At 40.8% G+C, this 25,372-nt stretch overlaps 1 protein-coding gene across 1 annotated transcript in view; it reads right to left on the reverse strand.

The window, feature by feature from the left end:
• KCNK5 (potassium two pore domain channel subfamily K member 5) overlaps window positions 1–16,437 on the reverse strand; it is a 35,736-nt gene extending 19,299 nt beyond the window's left edge. The window contains exon 1 of the mRNA XM_030499499.1: window positions 16,094–16,437. Coding sequence (XP_030355359.1) covers window positions 16,094–16,279 — 186 coding nt within the window. The 5' untranslated portion in view covers window positions 16,280–16,437. The remainder of the gene's footprint in view (window positions 1–16,093) is intronic.
• Between the last annotated feature and the right edge of the window lie 8,935 nt (window positions 16,438–25,372).

The following is a 25,372-nucleotide window of genomic DNA, read 5'->3' on the forward strand; positions in this document are numbered from 1 at the left end:
TCATGCTCTTCAAGCACAATCTCATTTTATTAACCAGAATAGCTCTAATCAGTTAGAGACAAGAAAGGGAAGAAAGGTTTTTACTAGAGGATATATGCGTTACCCGGGATTTAGCTTGTTATCTGAAGGCCATGCAATAAATCATGAATTTAGAGGAGATGTAAAGAACCATCTTTGTACTTGCTTGAACCTGAAAGACTCATAATAATTTAATTGTGGCTAATATTTATGAGTCTGGAGGCCTCAGGACACAGTCCAGTGGAAACAATTTGTGAGTCTACAACCAAATTAATTCCACATTATTGTTTGGAAATAAAGAAGGTAAATAATTGTGCCAGCTATTCCCTGCTTGGAAAGATGATTAAAATTAGACAAAGCATGAGCAGGATGAAACAGGATACAGAAGAAGTAAGGAGAAATATCTTGGGCAGTTCTACAGTGCCAGAAATAGATGTATTGAATATTCTTCTCTCCTTCCTCCCCCTGCCCTCCCACCCACAATTTAAACCAGACATTCATCTGCTGACCATTTTAGTGGTTCATATAGGTGCAAATGCTGATCACTGCAATGATTTCTACTCTAGCTACAGCAAGTCTTTAGGATTGCTTCTACTTGGAGAAACAGTCTTAGTATTGCTGTAACATATTGCAATAAGATTACCTGCTCAATCAGCGTTGACAACTAGCACCATCGCCTCTTCATGCCCACCACACAAGCTTCACAAAATGTATTGATATCTTTTAATTTTGCGTGGAAAATAACAGCTGAGTAATAAACCTAATTAAGAGGACATGATGCTTCCCAAGATGCAAATGCTCTTTTTTTTTGTGCGTGTGCGTGTTGATTTTGGTGGCTTTTTTGCTGGGGGGAAAAGTGGGGTGTTTAGGTTTGGGGCTTTTTGTTTGTGGTTTGGTTGTTGGTTTTGTTGTTGTTGGGGGAGGGATTATCCCTTGACATGGAGAACAAGGGCTGAGAGTTTTAAAGTTAGTGGAAAATAACTTGGGAAAAAAATCACCATTGACATGACCGAAGAATTATCTCCAGTGGGACAAACAAGTGGGTGGAGAACAAATGTACCACTCAACACTCCCAGCTTCCGCAGTATCAGAAAATTAATAGAAAAGCAGTCATTTCAAGAAAGGGTGTTGATTTAACAACAGAAAATGCCTGCCTGTAAAAGAAAACCACTGGAAAACCATCTGACTTATTTCAATTATAGCCTTCCACAAGAGAGAACAGACTAACAAAATACAGCTTAAAATGTACCTAGTTTCCGGAATTTCCTCCTTCAGCCTATACTATGAACTGAATCTCTCCTTCAATTAGCCTGAAGTTCAGAGGGGAGTTCCAGAACTTCTATATCTTGAATTTGGACTTCATTGCCCTTAAAAGTAATATAGGTTTTGGCATCAATTTTTATTTAGAGAAGATAAAGTCTTATAGAGGTAGCACATGGGTTGTGATAAGCTCCAGCAGTGCTTTAAGCTTAAAGAAAAAGTAATGACAGAGCAATCAGTTGGCACAATGGCCATATCTTTTAAAGTCATTTGTTGGCATCCATAGCAAAGACGGCAGTAGACCTTTCATTCATATTACCCACTTGGGCACCCTGTAAATCTGGTCATTTTACAGACCTTGACATGATTTTGACATACAAACACCTTTTTCAAGCATTTATTGCTCAGCTGATTTGAGAGGCCTGCAAATAGTCCTGGCCAATTGTACACTAAATCATTACTGCTTTACTTTTTTTTTCAAGGAAACATATCTTAATGAAGAACCATGTTTCAAGAATTGGGTATTTTTAAAGTCAGCTTTAAGATGTCATAGTCACCCACTGCAATTTATTCTGGCTCTTCTTTTTCATTCAATGACATAAAAGTGGTATCATAACAGCAGTAAATGCAAGGGGAATACATTTTTTTTCATTACATCTCATCAGTCCAGTTGTACAGTTTAGGCAACTCAACAACAGAAGCACATCAATAAAAAAAAAGGGGAAGAACTTGAAGGAACAGCTAGATGCTAGAAATGTCTTTCCTGATGTCTTGCTGTCATTTCTGCAAAGCACCAATGAAATTTAGCCAGCTATTTCTACAATTCTGGTCATCTACCTTCAAGAAATGAGAACAGAGGCAGACAAGGGCTAGAAGAAGACGACGACTGTTATGGGTCAAAATAATTTGTACTGCAAATATAAAACCTGAGAGGGGATAGGATTGCTTTCTTCTGTACCATATCAGAAACTACAACACAGGACCACAAACAAAAGCCATTTAACCAAACCCCAGTGTTAATATAAGAACAAGGCAAAACTAATGAACATGAGTGAAATTAAGCTGTAATATAAACAGGTTCTCTACCTATGCAATAGTTTTTAATCAAAGCATTCAGCATTGTAGTGTAGAGAAACTTCACTGTCTAAACCAAGATCCAGCTTAACATGATTGGTCTAGTTTAATGTAAATATTTCTAGAATATGGTGTTATAGGTAAGATCTTTTGATCCAAAATCCTTATTAAAATTATAATGCACAGGGGAGCATATTATTGTCCTACAGTGAAATCCTCTTAGGAAGATAAGAGAGAAGTTCTTCAGAAAGAAGCTGTGAGAAAGAGTAAACAATTTCACCTTTTCTGTGGCACCGTTCAAAGGCTTGCAGTTCTTCCTTAACAACTGGCACAATGCAGAGCAGGTGAGAGATAAATGCTAGAGAGTAAAACAAATTACTTGGAAAGATACAACTGTACTGATAAATAGAACACCAAAACTTTAGCAGCACCAGCGTGATTGATTTTTTTTCCTGGAAGACCTTTAAATGTCTTTAAAAAAAGGCTCGAGCATCATAAAATACATGTCTTTTCCTTTACTGAGTACACGAGTGGTTCTACAAAGTGGACACACTGCCCTAACTGATTTTGTGAAGCCTCATCTTAAGGCCATGCTTAACAGAAGTACAAATCAAGATTAGTGATTTTGTAATGATAATTTGTACTCATTACTTGTACAAAGAGCCATTCTACTGAATATTTACAGATGGCTATTGTCTACAGCTACAAACATAACACAAGAGTTATCCTCTTCAGATTAAGCAAATTTTGCATGAAAATATTCCAGTTGATAACAAAAATAGAATGTTAATCAAGGACTGCATCAGAAACACTACACAAGTGGGGGGGGCAGGAGAGTGAAGAAGGGCAGGTCTTTGTTCTTTTGTTTTGTAAAAAGCAAGGCAAGTCTTACATTTATCCTTGAAGTTATCCATCATAAACCTCTATTTCACAAAATAGCATTTTAAAAACAGGCAGTTTAAGAAATTTTCAGACAAAAGACACCTAAGTCTTCACATTGTGTACATGTGTGTTTGTGGAAACCTGTTGTACTCTGCCCAGCTAGGATTTGGATAATATTTATTGATTTCATGGTCTGCAACAATTTCAGTGTTTTGCCTTTTTCCTCCATCCTTCTGGAAACTCCCCATTGCTTTCCCAAACTACCTCTACTGAAAGGAATGCCCCAGGTTTGAGGCTTCAGTTTTCACACAGAAAAATTAAAAAATAAGGATGCAAAAGGATGTTCAGCCCAAATAAGGTTGGACCTAAGCACATGCCTCTTCTTCTTTACCAAGGCAAGCTGAGGCCAAGCCAGCACTGCTCATGTTAGTCTACAGAAATCTGTGAGCAGCCAGGTCTTTGGAAATATTTATTACGTTTCTGTATCTTAAAGGTGTAATCATGAACTCTCTTGTAGCCCCATTGGCAGTTTTCATTCTTAGAAATTAAATCAAGCATGCAATTGAGCCCTTGAGAGAAAGCACAGAAGAATTTAAAGCCACTGTTCGATCAGAAATCAAGCACTTGTAAGATGCTACATGGTGAATTTTGAGGGTTTGGTGCAGTATTTTTTGCAAATTGAACCATTACAGCTAAATTAAGTTTCTCCTCATTTCCAACCTTTGCTGTCCTGCCGATGACCTTCTCTTTCCCATAACAGCTAGCTAACAGCATGCTTTATTAGTGATCTCCCAGCCCAGACGTGTGAAAAAGAAGACTAAGGATAAAGTATTGTAATTAGAGAATGAATTAATTCTGCAATAAACCCACAAGTTTTGGAATAGTTTTAGTTTTAGGATGAAATGTGAAGTCAAGTGAGACTTAGGTAGTAGGAGTTCATTAAAAAAAAAATAATAAATTTTTAAACAAATGGAGCTCCATTTCCATTCTGCAGTACAAATAGGTGTTACTGTTTCCTCTGGAAAAAAAGTGATAATTTGTAGGGATATTAACCTTTTGGAGGCATGTCAATATTTTTACAGCATGCTCTGTTTAAGACTTGCTTATGCATGATGTATAGCATGGGCAGTTAATTTTCCTAGAAGTCATAATTCATAGGACAAACAATGTGAGGGATATTAATGGAACGAGATCAAGGAGGTTATTTCCTTTTTGTGGCTTTCTGCAGAGTTAAATAATACGTGAAACTCATAATTCAGCAAATTAGTTAACTGGAACTATTTTGTCATTGCAGAATTGTATGCTAAAGCTTACCTATTTGTGATATGTGCAGATTCTATACTTGAATGAACTAATGGTGCTTAACTTTATTTCTCCTTTCCACTTATGTGCGGTGGATGTAAATACTAGCAGTTTTGAAGAGGCAGCTGACTTCTTTGTAACAGATCATGATTACAGGATTTAACAGTTGATATAGATTCCCCCCACCCCCCATTAATTTCAGAACAGAATTCCAGTTTAATGAACTAGTTAATAAACTATTTTGATGAAAAGCATATTCAGTGCTTTACTAGCATTCCCTTGCTCTTGTGATTAATGCAATTATACAACTGTTTCCTTTTCACTTTCCCAAGTTCCACATAGACATGTTTTGAAGACAAATTAACTAAAGGTTACTGCTGCATGAGAACTGCAGCTGTTCGGCAGATGCTGAGTGTCCCAACTTTTCTTTGGCTGTTTTTATTTCTCATTTTGAAATACGACCTATCAGACTATTTCATAGCTTCCATTAACACAGCTTAATTTTGAGGGCTTTTGAGTCAATATGCTTGTAACACACTTTTCCTTGGTTGGAAGGGGGGAAGTATTTCAACAGCTTTTCTGTTACATCAGCTGAAATTAAGATGTTAGAATAATCTGCAATAGCAGATTAGGTTTCCTTCCTATCTGACTACATACATGGTCACTAATGTAGCCAACTCCCCTTTAGAAAGGCTTTGGAAAATGCTGTTGTCCCCCTTTTAGAGATAAGAAAGCGAAAGCAGAAGAGTCAAGAGTTTAATCAAGCTCTCACACCAGTTGGTGACCTATGTTAGGCAGGGTTAGAACCAGACAGTGTTTACATGAGACTGTTACAACAGAGTTGGTACCAATTGCATAAGCAGATGCTAACCCATGCAGCAGTGAGTTTCCAAAATAATGTATTTCAGTTTAGCTGAAATTGATTTAAGTAGTTTAAATTAAGCCAAAACAATTCTAGCGTCAACAAAAACAGTTTACTGAGATTCATTTGCTAGATGGGGAGAGGTTGGACCATATCTTTGAAGTGTTGCAATTCTCCACCCCTCCCCCATTCAAACGAGGCCTGAAGACCAGAAGCAGCAACCCAGCAATCTTATTAATCTGCAGATTTTCACCCACTCATAAAAGGGTATAAATTGGAATATTTGGACAGAAACGCCTTGATACAACATAGAAGAAGTAAAAGAGGAAGCTGAGTTTCATTTTAAACTTCCCCCCTACCCCTCATGCTTTCAGTGTATAAGAATAGTTCATTAGGACAAGTTAGAACACAGGTAATCCAAGCTTGAAAACTTTGCTTACAGAGACCTAAAGAGGCTTTTCAACCCAGTGAATGAATTGCAGCAGTAAGTAACATTGCATTAAGAAGCATATTATGCTCTCTCTCATTTATAACCATGCCTAAAAACATGCTTCAGAATAAGAAATATACAGAAAGTCACTTTGTTAGAACAGCCTAAGAACTATTTGGAGTTTGGTTCTTAGTAGCTAGGACCAAAATGTTATAGGCTTTTGGTTTCATCAGCATTTTTGTATTTCACCCCCAAATTTCAATACAAAATTTTATTGCTTCTCTGAAAACAAACTAGAAACTGCTGACAAAGTGTGCTGGTAGCACAAGTGACAAAAGGAAAAAAAAAAAAAAAGGCAAGAAAAGCAGCAGGTGCTGGTAAAATAGCAGCATCAAATTAATGAAACAAAAGTGAAAGTGAGCAGACTTGGGTAGAGCAGTAGATTTGAACTACAAAACAGGAGCAAGAAAGAGTCACATTGTTGGCTATTAACTTTGGGGTAGAACCTCTACTAACTCACCTTGTTAAGCCAAACAAACAAAAAGTTTGCGGGGTCAACCAAAAACTTTACATAACCTCAACCAAGCTTGTCTTTCTTCCTGTATCAGTCCATCAGACAGGAGGAGAAGGAGGCAAAGCAAGGCAGGCTTCCAATGTCAACACAGACAGGATGCTTTGTATGAATGGCAAGGTGATGGGTTTATGTTAAGAGGAGCAACAAGGGGAAAAATCTGACACAGAAACACTATTTGCTTCAAGATTTTTGTTACTGTGTATTTAGCTTTATCCAGGGCTTAACCTGAAACAAATTATTTTGTGTTACTTACTATAAATCCCTTCAACACTAGATTAGTTCAAGACTGATCTCTGAGAAGGATTGGGGAAGGACAGGAGGCTGCTCTGGACAAATATTTTCAAATAAATAACAGCATAATTTGACTAGTTTATCTTGTTTCTTCTGTGGGGTGAGTGAATTAAACTGGTAATAGCATCGGTTGCTGGTAAGAACTGTCTATGCACTACATTATTCCTTAAACATGGTTGTGTCAGGGATAGTATAACATTAAAAATGACATACGCGCAACATAGTACACTGGAATATGATCTTCTGCTATTTTATTATGTTCTGTGGCATATTACTAAGTACACAGAAGAGGCTTTCTTCCCAAGAGAGCTTCTAATCAATAACTTTGACAAAAAGCAGAGCAGATACTGCTTCAATAATTCTTCTTTTCAGTCCTGTATCACATTTAGCTCCTGGGCAAAACCTGATGGCAAACAAGTCATTGCATATGCCCTGTAGACAGTGTTTTGAATAAGTGAAAAAGCAAGTTTAGTCAACTGAAAATCTTTTCAACTTTAAGATTACCAAACTGTGCACATTTTCAGATTCATACAGTTTCCCATATATTTGCAGGCCACTCCTAAACATTTAACACAAGTCAAGTTAAGGCAAAAAGTAATTTACAGCATTGACATGTGGCAGGTAATTAACAGACTCTGCTCTGTCACTTCTCAACCATCCCACCCCTGAGGATGTATGAAAGCCAAACCACTATGCTAACTTCTTGCTATTGTATTAAAGGGAAGAGGGATCAGATGGCAGGAACGCTATAGTTGCTGTCTTCTGTTTGTTACACTCTTCTCCTTCCTAGCCTGGATTCCCTGCAACTGACATTTCTAACCATTCAGCAGGCATCTATTACCTTCTTAGAAGCTGAGACAGAGGAAGCACTTGCACATTGCTAAGTAGAGAAACCACAAGATTAAAAGCTGCTCAGCATGTAAGAAGCTCAGTCACCAAAACCACAGAAAAGCTGTAGTTACCTCAAGGAAGTGAGATGCTTTTCTTAAGATACACAAAACTCCGCTGAAAGCACCTAGTCAATGCCTAGTGTGAAACTACTTTATTGAAGTGTTTCTCTGCTAGGAAACAACAAGCGGCCAGCTGTGGGGACATCTGTCCAAATAACCAACTGTCTAATTGTAGCAGAGGTGAGCAAGCATTCTTAAAACACATTGAAATAAAGCCAAGGCACACTCAGACTGTGAACTATATTTTACTGCTTTTAAACATACAATAAAGACATCTATGCTCATTTTATTAATCAAGTTGACAGCTTTAGGACCCTGCAGAGACTACGTAGCACTTCATAAAAAGTGGTTATCCTACAATCACAATCCAGCTATGATACTGCCTTGAAAATCTAGTATTACTACAACAAATCATGTAGAGACACAATAAAGGTAGCAGCAAACCCAGTAGCTACAACAGAAGCAACTTCAAAGTTTTCCATTCTTCCTCTCCCTTCTCTTTCTACCCCAAAACCCCCAAAAATTTAACTCTGAAAAATGAAAGTATTATTTTAAAAGGGCAAATTATTAGTGACACAGGTAAAAAACTTTCAGAGTGCATTGACAGCAGTAAGAAAGAGTGATTTTTCTAAGCATGAATTCCAGTACCCTTCAAAAACCCTCATGCCAGCAAGGCAAGCATTGATTACAGAACTGCCCTCTGTCATTCTGCAGTCACGTACACACCACAGCCTGAAGGTTGAAATTCTAACTTAACTGGCAAGTTATCATAGTTCAACTATTTAACTTGATTCCAATATATTTGCATTACAGTCTGTGAAGCTGGTTAGCAGGAACTGTAACAGCTGAGCATGCGGTATTGAGGGTTCCCGCCAGACTGATGCAAGAAAAAATAAGACAGAAGTCAGTGCCACCAGTGAATTTGATTAGACCCCTTCTCTTTTTATACAGCTGCTTGGCTCCAAACACCTCCCCTGCTTCTTTGGTGCCTGGAAGAGGCTCATCAGCCTCATTTCCCTCATAGGCCAGATCAAAATACCTACAGCTGCTGTTTCTCTAACGACAGATTACACATGACTCTTCAGCAACTTTCCTCCGAAGCTTTTTTGCTCCCTTCAGTGGACTGGGAGTAGAAAAGAGGAGCAGCAATATGAGCATTTGCGTAGGCTACACAAATGTAGGTAACATTTGTAGGTCACACACAGAAGTCATCACTGATGAATTTGGTATTTTAGCCAAGCCACCAAGAATACTGTACTGTATCTATGTTTTCTACCTCACTACTTTCACAACCATTTACAGAATTGTCTTCAAGTTCCATTAGCTATCACTCATTCGCTGTCATTATCTGACAATTTCATTACTTAAAGTCCAAATATTGTTAAATAACTGCGATCTTTGTTGTTAAGAAGGATCAGAGTTCAGAGACCTGTGATAGGGCCAACTGGAACTTTTTTGCACCTGTTGCAACCTCAAGAGACACACAGGTCTGGGTTTTGTTTCTCAGCAGTTAGAACCTACTTACACAATATTTGTAAGATGCCAGCACAAAACAATGTCAATTTAGTCTTTGCCAGTTTGCTCAACCACGATCCGTGACCACCTTTTCATTAAGGCAGAAATATAGTCCTACAGATGGGCTGATCTACAACTATTGATCCCACAATAGAGGGCTAACAAGACAGGTCCATCAGAAGAAACACTACAGATAGACCTATTGTAAGAAAAGAAACTTTATTTCAGATTTAGAGGCTATCATATATAACCTATTACTAGTTTCTGATTCCCTTTTCATCATTCATGTTTCTTTCTCTTAAAACAGTGTACAAGGTTTGAGTATAAAACATTTCAGAAGCTACTTTGCACCTAATGGTGCTTTTGATCCACAGGAGTTCACACAACACAATGGAAAAAAAAAAGATTATAACTTCCTTACTGATTTGACTGTAAATAGAGCTGCTAGGGCAAGGCATGCCTAGGAGGCATCTCTCCTGCCTACAATTAAAATGTTGGTAAGTACATAACTAAGTAATATCTAAGAACTCTAACATAAAGACATAATAAACTAACATGGGTGGACACAAAAAACTGCCAATCTGAAGTTCCCTGCTAAAGAACTTGGTGTTTTAAAGATCTAGTAACACTAGAACCAGCAGTGCTGTTGAGGAACCTGAACCAGAATGAGGACAAAAAATAAGGAAGATGAAGTTATGCCTTCAAGCCTAACTCATGCCTTCAATAAACAGAGCTAGTAAAACTGCGGAGTGTCTATTGCATACCATAATTTAAGGGCTCAATCTGCACCTAAGCATGCCTCTCTTGAGCTTATGAGCTGAACTAATTTTGGACTAAACAAAACTTCTTCTGAAGTTTAACCACTTACTCATAGGCATTCAATCCACAGGACCACACAAGAGTCAAATAAAATCCCTGCAAACACAGGCACTGTGATCAGCAGGTTTACAGCACCAAAGCGCAAAAGTATTCTCATGTGCTCCCCTGCTAATCAGATTATCAACTGCCACTTGCAATCCAGCTTGTTTCTGCTTCCATGTTACTATGTTGACATCTACTTGGAGCACCGGCATGAAATGTGATTGCTCTGAAGGTCAGCGGCATTCAGAGAAAAACGAAACAATAAATTTTGTTTAATTAGTATTAATAACAAAACAACAATTTGTTTTTAAAAAAGGAAATCTGTACAAAGTCATCATTGCACTGTATCTCCACTGGCTACAGAAGGTATCTTGCAATAATGATAAATATGCTATGAACCAAAGCAGGAGTTCCAAGATCTTTTAGGACAACAAGCTATTGATAACCTGCAAATCTTCTTGCATGCCACGGCCTCTAAAGCAGAGCCTGCCAGAAAACACACCTAGTAGCAGAAGGTAACATGTCAGATAATACAAATGTTCTGTCCTAAAGTAACAGGACAACATACTACAAGCACTCAAGGATTAAGTCCATTGCAGGAAAAAGGAAATACCCATAGGCTTTCTTTTGCAGGAAAATGATAACTTCTGATCGATTGCTATTGCTCTATCAGCAGAGAAAGTTGCACTGTATGCATTATCAGCTTTGTTTAACTATGTTCCAAGAAAGTTTAAACAATTTAATGGTTAAACAGGAAGAAGAAAAAAAAAACGAACCAAAAACCCACACACAGAAAGGCATGCCTGCTTACATTTGAGTTTGCATGTAGAAGCACACAGACAAAAGCTGGGGAATAACATAGTACTGCCTGTCCTCAGTTTTCTTCTCCTAATGCTGCAGTGGCAATATCCATGAGCCATAGCCTGAGATGCCCCAGAGAACTGCGGACAGTGGTCCTACATTTTTCATCTCAGTTCATCCCTTCTGAACTTTGTAGGTGCAGTAATTAAAGATATACGTTTGAAAAATCTACCGATACCTATTTCTCAGGCATAAGCCTTAATTTGCACCGCAAAGATGTGTTAGATGTAGTTGTTAACAACTCTGCAGTCAAACATTTTCCATCGGCAGCCACTTGTCCATTTCTGATAGCTGCTCAGCTTTACTGCATTAAGCCCATACAAAAGTCTTGGTATTGAACGAGGCGGCTCATGTGGCATTCCAACAAAGGAATACCCTAGATGGAAGGGATCAGGAAGTTAAAGACCAAACAAACCCTAGTACCTTAGAATCTCCTGAAGAACACAGGGAAAGGGAAAGATTATGAAAAATCTGTTCATATTAACTTTACACTGGAAAAAAAATCATGTTACAAAGCATACGCAAAAGCCATAAATTTATTAAATGTTGAACTAACAAAAATAATTTAAAACCTAGCTCAAGTTTTAAAGAAAACTATAGTTTGCAGACTCTCTCAATAGTATTGCACGTAGATTCAAACCTTGAAGTAGCAGCTTATAAGTAAAGCATTGTGGGGAAAAAGTGCTCAGAATCAGAGAGTATTTTTAAAGTTTCATAATATAACTGACAAATTCCAAGAACAAACAAGTCTAGAAGCAAATTTCACCATCCTCTAACACAAACCAAAATCCTGTAAATGCACCTGTTATATTTGTGAGTGGAGAAGACATCCTGACTTTAAAAATAGAGGGGAAAAATTATTATTAAGCCACTTGACTGTTACTTCCTTTAGCATAAACGTCCTGTGTGCCATGTATATCCCAGCAGAAGCTTTCCTTAAAAGTTTTCTAAATGTTTGTTCACAGCACTGGGCTTTAAAACTAAACATTTAGGTTTCTAAAGTTCTCTCTGAGGCCCGTTTAGAGTCTTCTATGTTTTTCAAATAAAGACCTCAATTTTTTGTTCTCATAAACAGTATGTTTGTCTGCGTCTCCTAAATGGAGCCAACAGCTTCTCTTTTCATTTTATTGCTCTGTTTTAAAGTAGCCATTTTCACTTTCCTTTAGATTCTTCATTTTCTTTTCATCACTCTTGATGTTTATTAATAGGAAGCATTTGATTTTTTGATGACTCTGGTGAGCCAGTAAAAGGGATTTCCAAGTAAATAAGATGTGGCCCAGTGCTGGCTAACCTTTGCTCATATGAACAGTAACATGAGGGTCAAGAGGGCTCCTCCTTGCATGAATAGCTCCTTTATCATTAAGCTGATGTTTCACAATCAGGATGGAGCAATAAAGAGTAAAAGTAAGGAACTGGAGAAGAGTGAAATGACTGAACTGCCTTACCATTTGCATTACTCTCCAAACCTCATTCATACAACAGGGTAGGCAAAAGTGTCATCACTGTGGATCTTTGCCTTCTCCCCCTCTTCCTAAAGAGTCCCAGGACTTTGTCCCACAGCAGCAAGTGGCAAGGACAAGCCATAGACTTTTATCAACAGACAGAGGTATTACACTACTTTCAAGGTTCCACAATGCCAATATATATGGCAGTTACATCACTATTACAAATGTTTATTTTTGTAGATATTCCAGTGTCATAAGACATTTTATTCCAAGGTAATTGTACTTAGTGAGGAGAGATTACATAGTTTCTTGTGCCAACGCATGGTTGTGTCTGAGTGCCTTTGGAGGCATGGTCATGTGAAACATCTCAGTCACATTTTCATTTAAGCAATCAGCTTTATCCAGAAGAGCTTGGGCAGACAGCAACCATCCTATACACCATCCAGAGTGAGTCACCTTTAAAATCAGGGTCTACATAACATTACTCCAAGAAGAGTTTAAGTGCTTTCTCTACTACTTATACTAACTAATATGGTATTTAAAATAATCAAAAGCAAATGGAATCATCAGTTTTAAAAAGTCACAAGAGACTTTTTAAAAGCTGTTTTTAAGAAGTTTATTTTTAGGCATTTCTCAGGACTGAGGAAAAAGGCTTTCTTTTTAGCGTATCCTACCACAGCATGTGAGTTTTCTGAAAGCATACTAAACACATTTTGATAAACATTTATTGGAGTGTCTTTCTACTGTAAAGTGTTATGAAATCTTTATTACAGAATACAAACTCTAGGCAGTATTTGACCTAATACAACCCACTTAATAAATCACTTGAACTGTTGGTACACAGATAGTAGTTTTGCACATTAATTGAGAATCTGTGCCGATAACCTACTTATCTTTTTAATTGGTTAAGATGACACTACAGATCTTTGTAGCCATTCCACACAGAGTTCCCATAGCATTTACAGCTATCGTAAGTCTGGATGAGGAATAAGGGCAGCAGAGAGATCAGCCTCTGAATAACGCAATCTTTGTCACCTTTCAGGCTGCTCCTGGAAACAGAATTGGTATTGCTAGCACAACATTTCTTGGCATCCTTGCATTCTAACAATAACCATTTTAAATTCTATAGTTGGTGATATTTGTAGATCTTTGTCCAGTGTGTTTTAAATGGGGATATGAAAGAGAATATCAGTAAAGTAATAGAAAAGGTCAATGAGGCTCTGAAGAGGCACATGAGTGTCAGCGGGGACCGCAAGCAGACTGAGAGAAAAAGCTCTAAGATGAAGACTGAATGTAATTTAAAGATAAGTTAAAATATTTAAAGAGACAAGAGCAGAGAAATTAGTAAAATCATGCAAAATCCTAAGAATAAGTTCGCGCAGTCCATGGAAGAGGCTAAAGAAAGAGGTTCACAGGAGCAAAACACAGGTGGGGATGGGAATGCACATTTTCAAATCAACAACATTCTGCATGTATTTGGAGGTTTAATATGAGAACACGATCATTGGGATTTGCCAAAAGAGAACAGATGTTAGCAATGTGCTAAAGATTCAGCAGAATACTACAGAAGTGGCATACACTGGTTGAGGACGGACAACTACAAAGACTATTCCTGATACACTTTACAGTTCACTCAGGATGAAATCCTGATGTCCTTACATGATAACCCCCACCCCAGCTAGCTTCAGCTGGGCTAGATTTCACCTTGCCATCCTCCTCTATAAGAAATGCCACTCGTCCTTCTTTCAATTACTTCTCACATAGAAGGAACAGGAACAAAACTACAAGTCTGGAAGAAAAGAGAGAGTGAAGTTTTCAGTTACTGGTAAGAGTGAAATAAGAGCAAGGGAAAACATACATTTTAGCTAACCTGAGCTTAAGACAACAACAGAATATCTATGAGAAATCATCAGACCAGTAAGACTGGACATGGAAAGTAAGGTGTGATTGGAAGTAGTACAAAGGCAAAACTGGAATCACATGAATGTGAAACTATCACCAGGAACTAACACACACTAAAGAGGAAAGGTCCTCCACACTGTGTTGTGGAGAGATACTTAAACCAAGTATCTTGATTTGGCCATAGTTCACCTTCTACTACTTTTTTCTCCTCACTGTTTCTGCATCCAGTCCCATTCTACATCGTGCTCTATCTTACAGTTCATTTTAATGAACAGCCCAATATTTTTTTCATTGTCATTTTGTATTTTAAGAAAAATCTTTCTGCCACTTTAGGATTAATTGTGATAAGGATCACAGGAAAACAAAACAACTAATGATCCCCTCACACCAACATGAATTTCATCCTAATTTGAGCCAGAATCTAGATTCACATTTTGTCTGCAGCAAGTTAAGCATGCCAGGCTTAACACTCATCCCAATCCAAATAAGGGTCTTTTCTTGAGGATATTGGAACAGGTTTGGGATATAACCTAGAATAAGATTTCAGTAAGATTCCAGGAAACGCATGCTCAATAAACAGCATATGTTTCATTTTCCAACATCCCTTTATAACACCAAGCCTCTATCTACACATTCCACTCTATACCACAAAAACACATTTAATAGGGTACTAAGATGGTAACAGTAAGAACACTGCCACCAGAAAGCTTTGCTATCTGGAGCAGACAGAAAGCAGCTACCAACTGAAGAAAGATAATTTAAACCACAAACTTTTAGGATCAAGAACTCTTCTAAGCTTGCACAGTATTGATTACACCAATAGAACTAATGAGCCATTTTCCCAGTCTTCTGTATTTTAGCGTTTTAGTAGACTTTTAGTGCCTTTAAATATAAAATAATAATTTAAAAGAAATCCAAAACACAATGACCAGAAGATCTAGTCAATATAAACATTTCTGGAGTAAAGTCCCAAATGACTCATTCTCACCACTGGAGCCCCACATATCTGGGCAGACTGTTTTTTAATAGTTCACCATTTCTTGTCACCACATTCTGATGGATGCCACATCCATAAAAAGGCACTAACCAAGTTTATACTGCTCTATGATTTAATAGATGCTATTGATTAATAATTAGTTTTGAAGAAGTATTCTGCCAGATAGGACGATTATCAACTCCTTATGGCTTGGAAGGAAGTCATTCTCCTGAAATCAGAATAACCGCACAAGAGTTGTGAGCATCCCTCCACGCAAGCCGATTACCCCGACTGACCTCGGGACCCTCACCCAACTCCCAGGCACGTTTTCAGCATTCAGTATGAAAATAAAGTAAAAAAAGAGAAGAGGAAGGACATCAGACCAAACAGAACAGGATCAAGACGCCTGGCTTCACTTCATAACACAAGACCCATTGAGGCAGAAGAAACCACCCCGGGTGCTAAAACAAGAGCTGCATTCACGGCTACCGGAGGCGTTGCGGGAGCACACTCCGCGCGTGAGCCCGCTCCTCCAGCCCCACGACCAGCCAGCAAAAACCGAAATGAACCCCGACCGCCTTTCACCACTTCTGGGGGTAACATGAAGGAAACGCGGACCCATTTAATCACTCTATCATTAAGTAGTTAGGGATAATTAAGAGGTTTCCCCGCGCTCCCGCTCGAGGGGCAGCTTTTAGGCACCGGGCGTTGTGGGGAGCAGCTACGGTCGGGTGTTCCCGGGGAGCCAACCGGCTCTGCAGCCTGCAGCACCCCGCCCGCCACCCCAAGGCGCGGTATTTTCCGCTCCGGGGCGCCCGGCAGCACCTGCTGCCGCCACCCGGCACCCGCGGGCCCGGTCCCGGTCCCCGCCCCGGCGGCGCCCGTTGTACCTGCAGGATCTTGTCCAGCCCCTCTTGGCCCAGGCAAGGGAACTGCTTGAGCAGCTCCGTCTTCTGCCGCTTGTAGTCGTCGGTAGCCGAGCGCCAGTGCGGCTCCTCCAGCACCTCGAAGATCGCCGCCCCGATGGACAGGTAGAAGATGATGGCCGAGGTCAGCAAGGGGCCCCTGTCCACCATGGTGCCGGCGGGAGGATGGGCTGGGGCGGCTGCCCCGCGCTACGGCCCTGGGTGCCCGAAGCCGCCCTGTCCTTCCCCTGACAGCTCTGGCTTCCTTCGCTGTCCGCCGTGCCGCCTCTCCTAGCCTCTGCCGCGTTCCCTTAGAGTCTTCCACACTCCCCTCCCACTCTCTCCTCCTCCCTTCTTTCCTCCCTCCTCCGCTCCGCTCCGCTCCCCCCGGCTGCCTCCTTCCCCCAGTCTTCTCCCCTCCCTCCTCAGCACTATTTGAATTTGGTGCTCTCCCGCTTCCTCCCCCTACCCGCCCGCGCATGCGGGGCTGCCGCCGGGGGAAAGGCCGGCGGGGCGCCCCGGGGTGCTCCGGCACCCGCCAAAGGTTGGGCCCGCCCCACGGCCGCGGTAAGGGGCGGAGGTTGCTACAGGCGAGTGAGCGGCGGTTGGGTCCGGCCACCACCATCGTCCGCCCGCGGGGGGCCGCCTGAAGGGAGGCAGCGGGGCCGCGACCTCCGCTCCTCCCGCCCTGCCGTGGGGAGCGTGTGTGGCGGCCGCTGTGGTGAGTCCGGCTCCGGCGCTTTCCCCCTGAGCGGGTGGTCCCTGCGCACGGAGCCGTGCTTCGCGCTCCGTGTTTTTCCTTCAGGAAGAAGGGGTGACGTCCCTCCGTTTTATTTTACTTCTTCCCTCGTGCTGCCACGTTCAGTGGAATTTCTCGTTTTCGACGCTGGAACGCTGTGAAAGGAGAGCGGTGGCTTTCCTGGACCCAGCAAAGCAGAGGAGGAAGGCAAGCAGGAGCTGTGAGGAGAAAAGGGGGGCTGTCGGCTGGTTTGCCGCATCCCCGTGATGTCCACGCGTGTGCGTTCAGGTCCTTCACAGCAGGAACTGAGTCTCCCTTTCTTCATGCATTTTGTGCGTTCCATAAATGCTCCTGTGCATGCCCGTGTGCGTGTTTGGGACCAAGGGAGAAACACTGACTAGTTATTTTCCACAGGATGCTCAAAACCCCATCTGGGCTGAAGCCGCGTTGAAGCTCACGCTGTTCATGAAGCCTTTCCTAGGAGCTGGCGCTTACAGCCGTGCACAAGTGCATGCTCTTCCACATTCACACTTCGAGGCAGAAGGAAGGCAACACAACTGTTTTGAATAGATGGGGCTAGAAATAGGGTTAAATGGGTCAGGCAAAGAGCAAGTCAGTGAAAGGATACAGTGATGCATTACACACCCTGGCAAAGTGCTTTATGGTTCATCATATAAACACTTTTTATGGGGATAACTTTTTCCTTCTCCAGACACATGCATACAACCCCCAACAGAAAGAAGACACTCAAAAATACAGAGTTGTCCATATCAACTGCATTTACACTAAGGATTTGGGGATGTATAGGTATGTAAACTGGAGTCCACACACCAAAAAGCTGAGAGGAGCCAGATGAAATTTCTCACGCAGACATACATAATTGAAACAGGAGAAGGGAGACTACAGTAGAATGGGAAAGAGGAAGAAAATAAGTAGAAAATACACAACAGAGTATGAGAAAACAAAAAGGAGAGCATGTGGAAGGCAAAGGAATGTGCCTTGGTCAGGAGGTATCCAGAGACACCTATCTGTAAAGCTTTGAATCATGCCCAGTGGATACTCTTGTGAGACTGCCCACAGAAAATTACATGACCTTTAAGCAGTCCTTCCAACTAACGTGTCTAGTGCTCAGTGAAAATACATCTGCAAGAGGTTCCTGGCAGCCTATAAGCAGGACTGGAGAAACCACAAAATCCACAAGCATGTTACATGATCAGCATCACTGTCTTTGCATGGGATTCCCCAGTTGTGTAAAGGAAACATTGAGAAAAGGATTGCCGAACTGTAGTAGTAACAACAAACCAACCAAAAAAATCACCCCATATATATGTGCTAGAGGAGAGATCAAATAGAAAGCATCATAATAAATATTTTTAAATAACAAGTGTCTCAGAGAAACTACAGTAACATCTTTTACTAAGGAAAAAATAGGGGATGCTTTATGAAGTTGTAAGGGAGAACTCTTAATTAAAATGAAAAGAACAATTTCATGGTGCATAATTACCACACTAAAATTATTCCCAGGTGTTATCACTTGGCCCAAGACCTTTGCAAAACTTGAAAAGCCATTGGCCAAATGCATGAACAACGTGAGGATCCATCATTGCCTCGCTTACCAATTTAAAATTAAAGTTTAGAGTAAGGTAAGAGTGTAAGATATGTAAATACTTATGGCAAGTGACTGAAATTGAGGAAGAACCCTTCCCATACGTAAACTATGATATAATTTTCCTTTTGGTGCTCTTGCACCTTCTTCTGAGTCACCTGCGAATGGTTAGATTATTCCAACAGCAGCAGCAGTAGCCTGACACATTATAGCAATATTACACTTGTGTGTTCCTGACCCTGAACATCTGTGCTTCGTAAGTGGAAGGTATTTGATTAAATTTTGAAACTGTACCCTTCTCCATCTGCCTCTGAGTCTCTAAAGGCCAATTTATACCACTGAAACACTATCTTAAAGGCACAAGGAATGACACGAATGACCCTGAACCTACTGCAATTATAAAGCTCAAATGAGAGCAAAACCACTTCCAGGCATTTTATAGAAAGTTTGTTTGCAATTTCAATTCAACATTTTTGCTTTCCAGTCTAAACTCCCAATCACTGATTGCATAATTAGTGCTCTCAGTAACTGAGTCAGTCAGCGTTTAAAAACAAACAAACCTGTAAATTACATACCATTTTTCCTTGTGTTGAAATGCTATTGCACTTGTTAGACTGACTCCTTGAGTTTCTCTTAGTTTCAAAGAGGTGAGCCTGGTAAGGAGGACCATCCAGAAGAATAGTCTATTCCCTTAGGAACTGTAGCCAACTACTCCTACAAGTAGAGGTGATCCTCTGAATATCAACAGACTTCTTGCATTTAGATATTTCTCTTTGAGTCTTTTGTCTTTTGCGGAACAAATTACAAGGCATAATTTCATGCTTCTGCCCAAGTGAGTATGGCAAGGAGGAATGTTTTCTGTAGCTGGCCTCTCTTTGCACCTCCTGATCTAAAATGCTTCTCCTGACCTCAGAAAAGATCCCATATCCTTTTATTTATGGCCCTTTTCTACTCTCTGTTTCCCTTGGATTAAACAGTACCCCTATTGTTAACGCACAGCACCTGCCACATAGGCCCCACAGCTTTTCATGCTAGCTAAGTTAATGAAAAGGCTGGGGTTATTCACTCAAAGGCTTGTAAATCTCATTAAAAAATCAAGGGGGAAACAGTAGATAGCACTGTGGTGAGCAATACCACAAGTATCAATCATTTGTATTATTTGCATAGGTCATTATTTCAGGCTGTCCAGTCCAAAAGGAAATCCCTTTCATCCAAGCTGTATGTCTAAGACACATTTGCTGTACAGATGTTTCCTAGAACAGCCTGAAATGAATGGATAAATGTCAGAAGATGTTTTAGATAGAGCAAATAAAAGACATTATTTGGGCAAAGGAAACCTGTCATGTAGTGGCAAAGACTGCATGTTGTACTGAGTATGAAATACGAGCTTTTCTTCAAGACTCTGCTATTTTTCACTTGCAAGTCTGTTTTTGGCTGGTTGATGGCTCTGTTCTTGATGATGCCTGTCAACTCTGCATCTTTCGCTTTTCTCTATCCATTGAAAGTTGGACATCTCCAACATTGCTTCTAAGCGCTATGCATCTAGCCATGTATGGTTTTAAGTAAGTTGAGGGGTGTACTATTGTGACAAGCAGTTTGGCTTCTCTGGTACAGTCCAGTATACAGAAAGGATAAGGCTGGTCTGCAGATGATGTAGAATTTTATATGAGACATTTTTAGATAGTTCAAAAATTCTCTGTGGGATTGTTCACAATTCTTGGCCTAAGTAGTTACACTTAGCACGTTTTGTGCCTTGAATGTACAGTAACACATACTAAATAATAATAAAGAAACCAACCTGCATACCACTGCAACAGACTTCTTCACCCATGGACAGATAATGAGTGAACAAACACCACATGACAGACATTAGTCATGCTGCTTAATGAATAACTGGTGATGAGTACAATACCTGTGTGGAATGGCTGTAATGTGTTCAAGGAAAAATATGCATTTGGATCATTTGTTTTTCACTGAGATACCTGCAGTGTTCAAGAGAAATGTCTTCATCAAGAAGCCCAGGTATTTCAACATTTTTTCTGTGTGTATTTCCTTGACTGCCTTCCTCAGCCATCCACAGCAGTCACTGCATGATGAAACCCAGTTTCCTTCAAAATATTCTACAAAAAAAGAGTCTGGCCTTCGCTTTCTGCTTCACCATGGCCTCAGTCTTGCAGACAAACACACACAGTACCAAATGCTTATGATAGTCCTTCACACTGACATTCACGTCACTGGTCTAGACAGTTCAGCATACAGCTAGACAAAAAACCCAACTAAGACAATGTTGGTCCTGGACTGGGTTTTACCATCATGATACCTGGAGCACATTACTATTCTAGATAATATGCTCAAGGCTAGCTGAGCACCATGGTAACAGAGTCAGTGAATAATGCAACAATCTGTTATTTGGTTATGTAAAACATCACTGTTGAGTCTTATTTTTGTGTCATTAAGATGGATAAATGTCTGCACATTGCTTTGAGACTTGTTTCCCAAACCAGTTTAAATTAACTTTTACCAGTCTTGTGTCACGAAGGGCAAAAGTCTTCTCCACTGTTACTGCTTCTGCCTGAATGTGAGTGGGGCATATTCCAGGGGAGAATTCAAGGAGCTGTTGGTGTCCCCTGTCTCCCAGTTGAGTTGTGCAGCTGTATGCCAAGCTGTGCAACAGAGAACCTTGCGTGTGACCAGGCAGTTCCCACATCCACATGAGGCTCCTTTCCATGCGTGGCATGTAGTGTTTACATTTTGTAAGTCAACATCCATGAAGAGATGTTCCCACCTACCTCTTCCCTTTATAGAAACAAAGTCACCACGCTAATTTTGACAGAGGAAAAACAGAGGGAGGGTTGATCGCTTCTTCTTTTTTCCCCCTCTTGGGGGAATAGAGTCTTGTGGATAAAAAATGAGGACAGCTATACACCCTAAAACCACTGAAAAGGAATCATATTCTTATCATTTATTCTCCTATTCCAAATCCTGCAGCAACAGCTTGTGAAGTTAGGTTGGGTCTTATATGAGGGTAAAAAATATTGGGAAAGCAAGCAAGAGAGTTGACTACATACAGTTGAAATGAGTGTGAATTTTAAAGATTTTTTTCTATGGACACTGGTTGCTTTTGTGCTTGGTGTCCTGGAATGAAAGAGGGGTCATGTCCTGTGCTGTCTCCATGCATGTGCTTCTTCCTTCCATGCATAAAGGAGTTTTGTAAGAAAACAAGTGTTTCTAGCATAGTCTACCTCCACAGCCCCTTCACCTGTCACATGGTCCTTTGTGGTGCCTCTTCCATCATATGTGGTATTGGGAAAGAAGATGGCAAAGGCTGAGCCATAACACCCATGGCTGTCTGCAAGTGAAATGCTTGCAAGTTGTTAGTGGTTTTTAATTTACAGTGTGTACCCTCCTAGACCGTTATCAGGAGGGATATGAAGAGAGTTTGGAGGGAACTTGGAACTTGGAACTTGTGGGGTGCCTCCCACATGCCAAACCCAATGCAGAAGTAGCAAGCAAATCCAGGTCACTAGCAGATATGATTCTAGGGAGCCAACTTGGCACAAAAATGACTGAGTTAGAACATCAGGAAAAAATCCACCTGGTCTAGTGCTTCTAGACAGCTAGACTGTCATCACCGTTATAAGCATAAAAGCTGCCTGGTCCTGGTCTCATGGTGATCACCATGCTCTTGGTTCTCAATGGCTTTTTGGGGTTGTATGTGGAGGGTCACAGTCAATTGCAAGACAACCCATGCCTGAGGTGGTAAGCAAGTCAGATGCTGGAGGTTTTCCTCATAGTGTGTAGCACCTCAGCAGTACTCTGTTCTTCATTCTGTCCAACTGCCTCCTGGCCTCAGAACTGGAACAAAGTGCAGGCAAACTGAGGAAACTGTGAGTGAATGGGAGCAGGTTCAAATTGCCCACGTTGCAGTTCTCCTTTAGGAGCTTACAGAGAAGTCCTCATAACTCAGGTCAGACTGAGAATGCTGCCAGCAATGAGGTGTGGGATAGGCCTGGTAGGAATCAAAGTTGAGGGAAAGCAGACAGCATAATAATAGACAACCCTTAACTATACCTGGAGACCTGGTACACCTGCAAAAACCTATGGAGCAGTTGGTGGGGAGAAGTGGAGAAGAAGGATGGGGAAGGGAACACTGACCACATGAAGATGAAGTGATATGGTGCTCTCTGAGGGCATCCAAACAGAGGTGAACATCCCTAGCTGCTTCTTTCACTGAAGAGGACCATTGGAGCCAGCCAGAGGTCCCCAGTGAATATTGCATTGCCAACATGAGTTAAAGAAACTAATGGTTAGCAGGCTGTTAGAGGTTTCACAGCTCATTTCCTTTGAATATTAGTTATTTCTTTTGCCAAAGAGAGCGAAAAAAAAAGGGAGGAGGAGGAAATAAAAACTACATGGAGTAGTTTATTTTAAAAGATTGAGCTAGTAAGGAGATGGGAGAACTCTGCAGATGGCATTGCTTCAGTCAGGAGACAACATTCAGTGCTTTCCTTGCATGTGTTTAAGATTTCTTTGGAACAAGGAAGCATATGCAAATAATGGGACCAATCTGCAAACTCTTACTCAGGTCAGCAGCCTTTGCTCAAGAACTCTCACTGGTCAGGGATACTGGTAACAACACAGTTTCCCCAGACTGGGGAGCCTGGCTCTTAGGTCTGCCTCATCTTCTACCCTTGCTTCACTCCCTACTCTCACCGTGTTCTTTTGCAATTCAGTGACAATCAGAGTTAATAAAAGGTGTGTCTGTGATCCTATAAAGCAGTTTGCATCATCGTCTTTCGTGATGAAATTTTCACAGGAAAATGAGCAGCAGCAACATTTTGCCCAAGTTAAGGTTGTCCTGGTACTATACCAAGAAGCCTGAAGCCCTTAATTTTCATAAGAGAGATCTGATTACTGCAGCCCATATTACAGTGCAGAAATGTGTCCAGCAGAAAACACACTCCCCATACCTCTTCCCTCACTTCCAAGATCAGTCTTCCATTACTGCCACTGCATCAGAAGCAGATGGCCAGGCTTGGGCTGCCTTGCTGAAGTTATTGTACTACATCTGCAGCAGATCACGTGACATCTACCTCTGCCCTACCAAAAACATCGTTTTCCTTAACTGGGTTGAAGAAACTGTGTTGCTTTCACTAAACAGAAGTGGCCAGACCCTGCCAGTTGACGTTAACTGTGTTGTATGTTATTTCAATGTGTGTCTATTATAAACAGATGACAATGCAACTTTCATTTTGACTAAAGGAACTGATAATTGACACAGAACTATTAAAACGTGACAAACAAGCAATGTCTAAGCCAGCTGAATAAAAAAACTGTCAGAAGTGTCTTTCTTCTGCTGTGCTCTCTAGCACAAATTCAGCAGCCTTGCTTAATAAGCAAGGCCTCATTTAGTTCTGGGCTTGTCTCAACATTAGCCTTTTACAAGCACTTGGGACAAGATCATTAAACCTACACGAATGAGCTGAAGACCTGCCTCAAATTTCCTTCTAATGCCGGGAAAGGCCCTCATTACACAATTATACGTTAACTAACAAATAATCATTCTCAGCAGTGGGAAGTGAGTTATTTTGCAGCTCTCTGTCAGAGTGTTCAGATGCCTTGTGTGAAATCTAGAGAGATTAAATTCCTTTGCTCTTCTTTATAGTTGGACTGCTTGTAGGGCATGCTGCAACACTGGCATCTAAATATGCTTGGAGAGCAATGTGGAAAGATTACAACTGGAATATCTATTATCATGATAATGTGTGGAAATCTGGCACCCCTTAACAGAGCAGTGTGGGAAGGACATTACTGGGGCTCATAGGTAAAGCAGAGAGGGGAATTTGACATCTAATGTCACTAGTATGCAAGAGCAGGAGAAGCTGGTGTGGTCATTCACTGGCAAGACACAGTGGGGAGGTTGCTAAAGCAGTAAGTTGGGCACTATAAGAAGGGGTGACACTGAAGACTGTAGGAAGGGTTGTGCAGGCTGGCTGCCATTGGAGGCGTTCACTGAATGAGTTGTAGGCAACAGGGCTACGTGATGAACAGATACTACAGCTATCATCTTTATTTTCCAGAAAAAAGTTAGCTTTCATATCTGGAGTTACTGAACTAAAATGTCTTTTCTCCATTTAATCTTGACGCAAACTCATATATGTTTCCGCACAGAGATCCCGATTCTTAAGATCCAGTTTGAATCTGAACCTTTTCTTTCCTTCTGGTCTCCACTTTGTGGAGAATACCTCTGAGTCTGGTGTTTTCCATACCAGAAGTCTAACATTGTTATATGGACATCGTGGTTAAGACATAAAGCCTGACTTCAGTTGTGTATGGATTGCAGGATTAAATACCTTCAAACAGTGGCAGAGAGAGAAAGAATAAAAATTCCTTGAATAGTATAAGAGGTTCAATCTGGCACTGCTAAGGAGACAAGTCTTTTCCATGTGTTACTGTTGCAGTTGACAGGCTTTTCACAACAGTCAAGTACCTCACATCAGGGCCAGAGTGCAGCGGCAAAGAAGAGCTCTCACTATCAGCTCGACAGTTTGCCAGTGCATGCAGCAGCAGTACACATCTTTCAGTCACTGCAGTGAATTATGTTTTCAGTTGTACCTTGCAAAGTGAGTAGCAAATAACTTTAGACTATAACACTGTCCAATCTGTTCCCCCATATGCACTCCTTTTCCAAAGAATACACCGTACCATGCAGTAATGAGGGCGTTCAAATAACAATGGAAAGAATGACTCTGAGATTCTCTTGAACTAACTTCGAAGCTGCATATCCAATTCTCTGCCTTTTTTGGTCAGTCTCTTTACACCATTTTTGTCTGGTTTTAAACAGACTGGATAGGAGAAGAGATTCCAGCACACCTGATCCAACTTTTAAACTCAGCTCCTCAGAAAAGCAAACATTACA

The sequence above is a fragment of the Strigops habroptila genome, chromosome 10 (assembly GCF_004027225.2).
Source record: "Strigops habroptila isolate Jane chromosome 10, bStrHab1.2.pri, whole genome shotgun sequence".
NCBI classification, from domain to species: Eukaryota; Metazoa; Chordata; class Aves; order Psittaciformes; family Psittacidae; genus Strigops; species Strigops habroptila.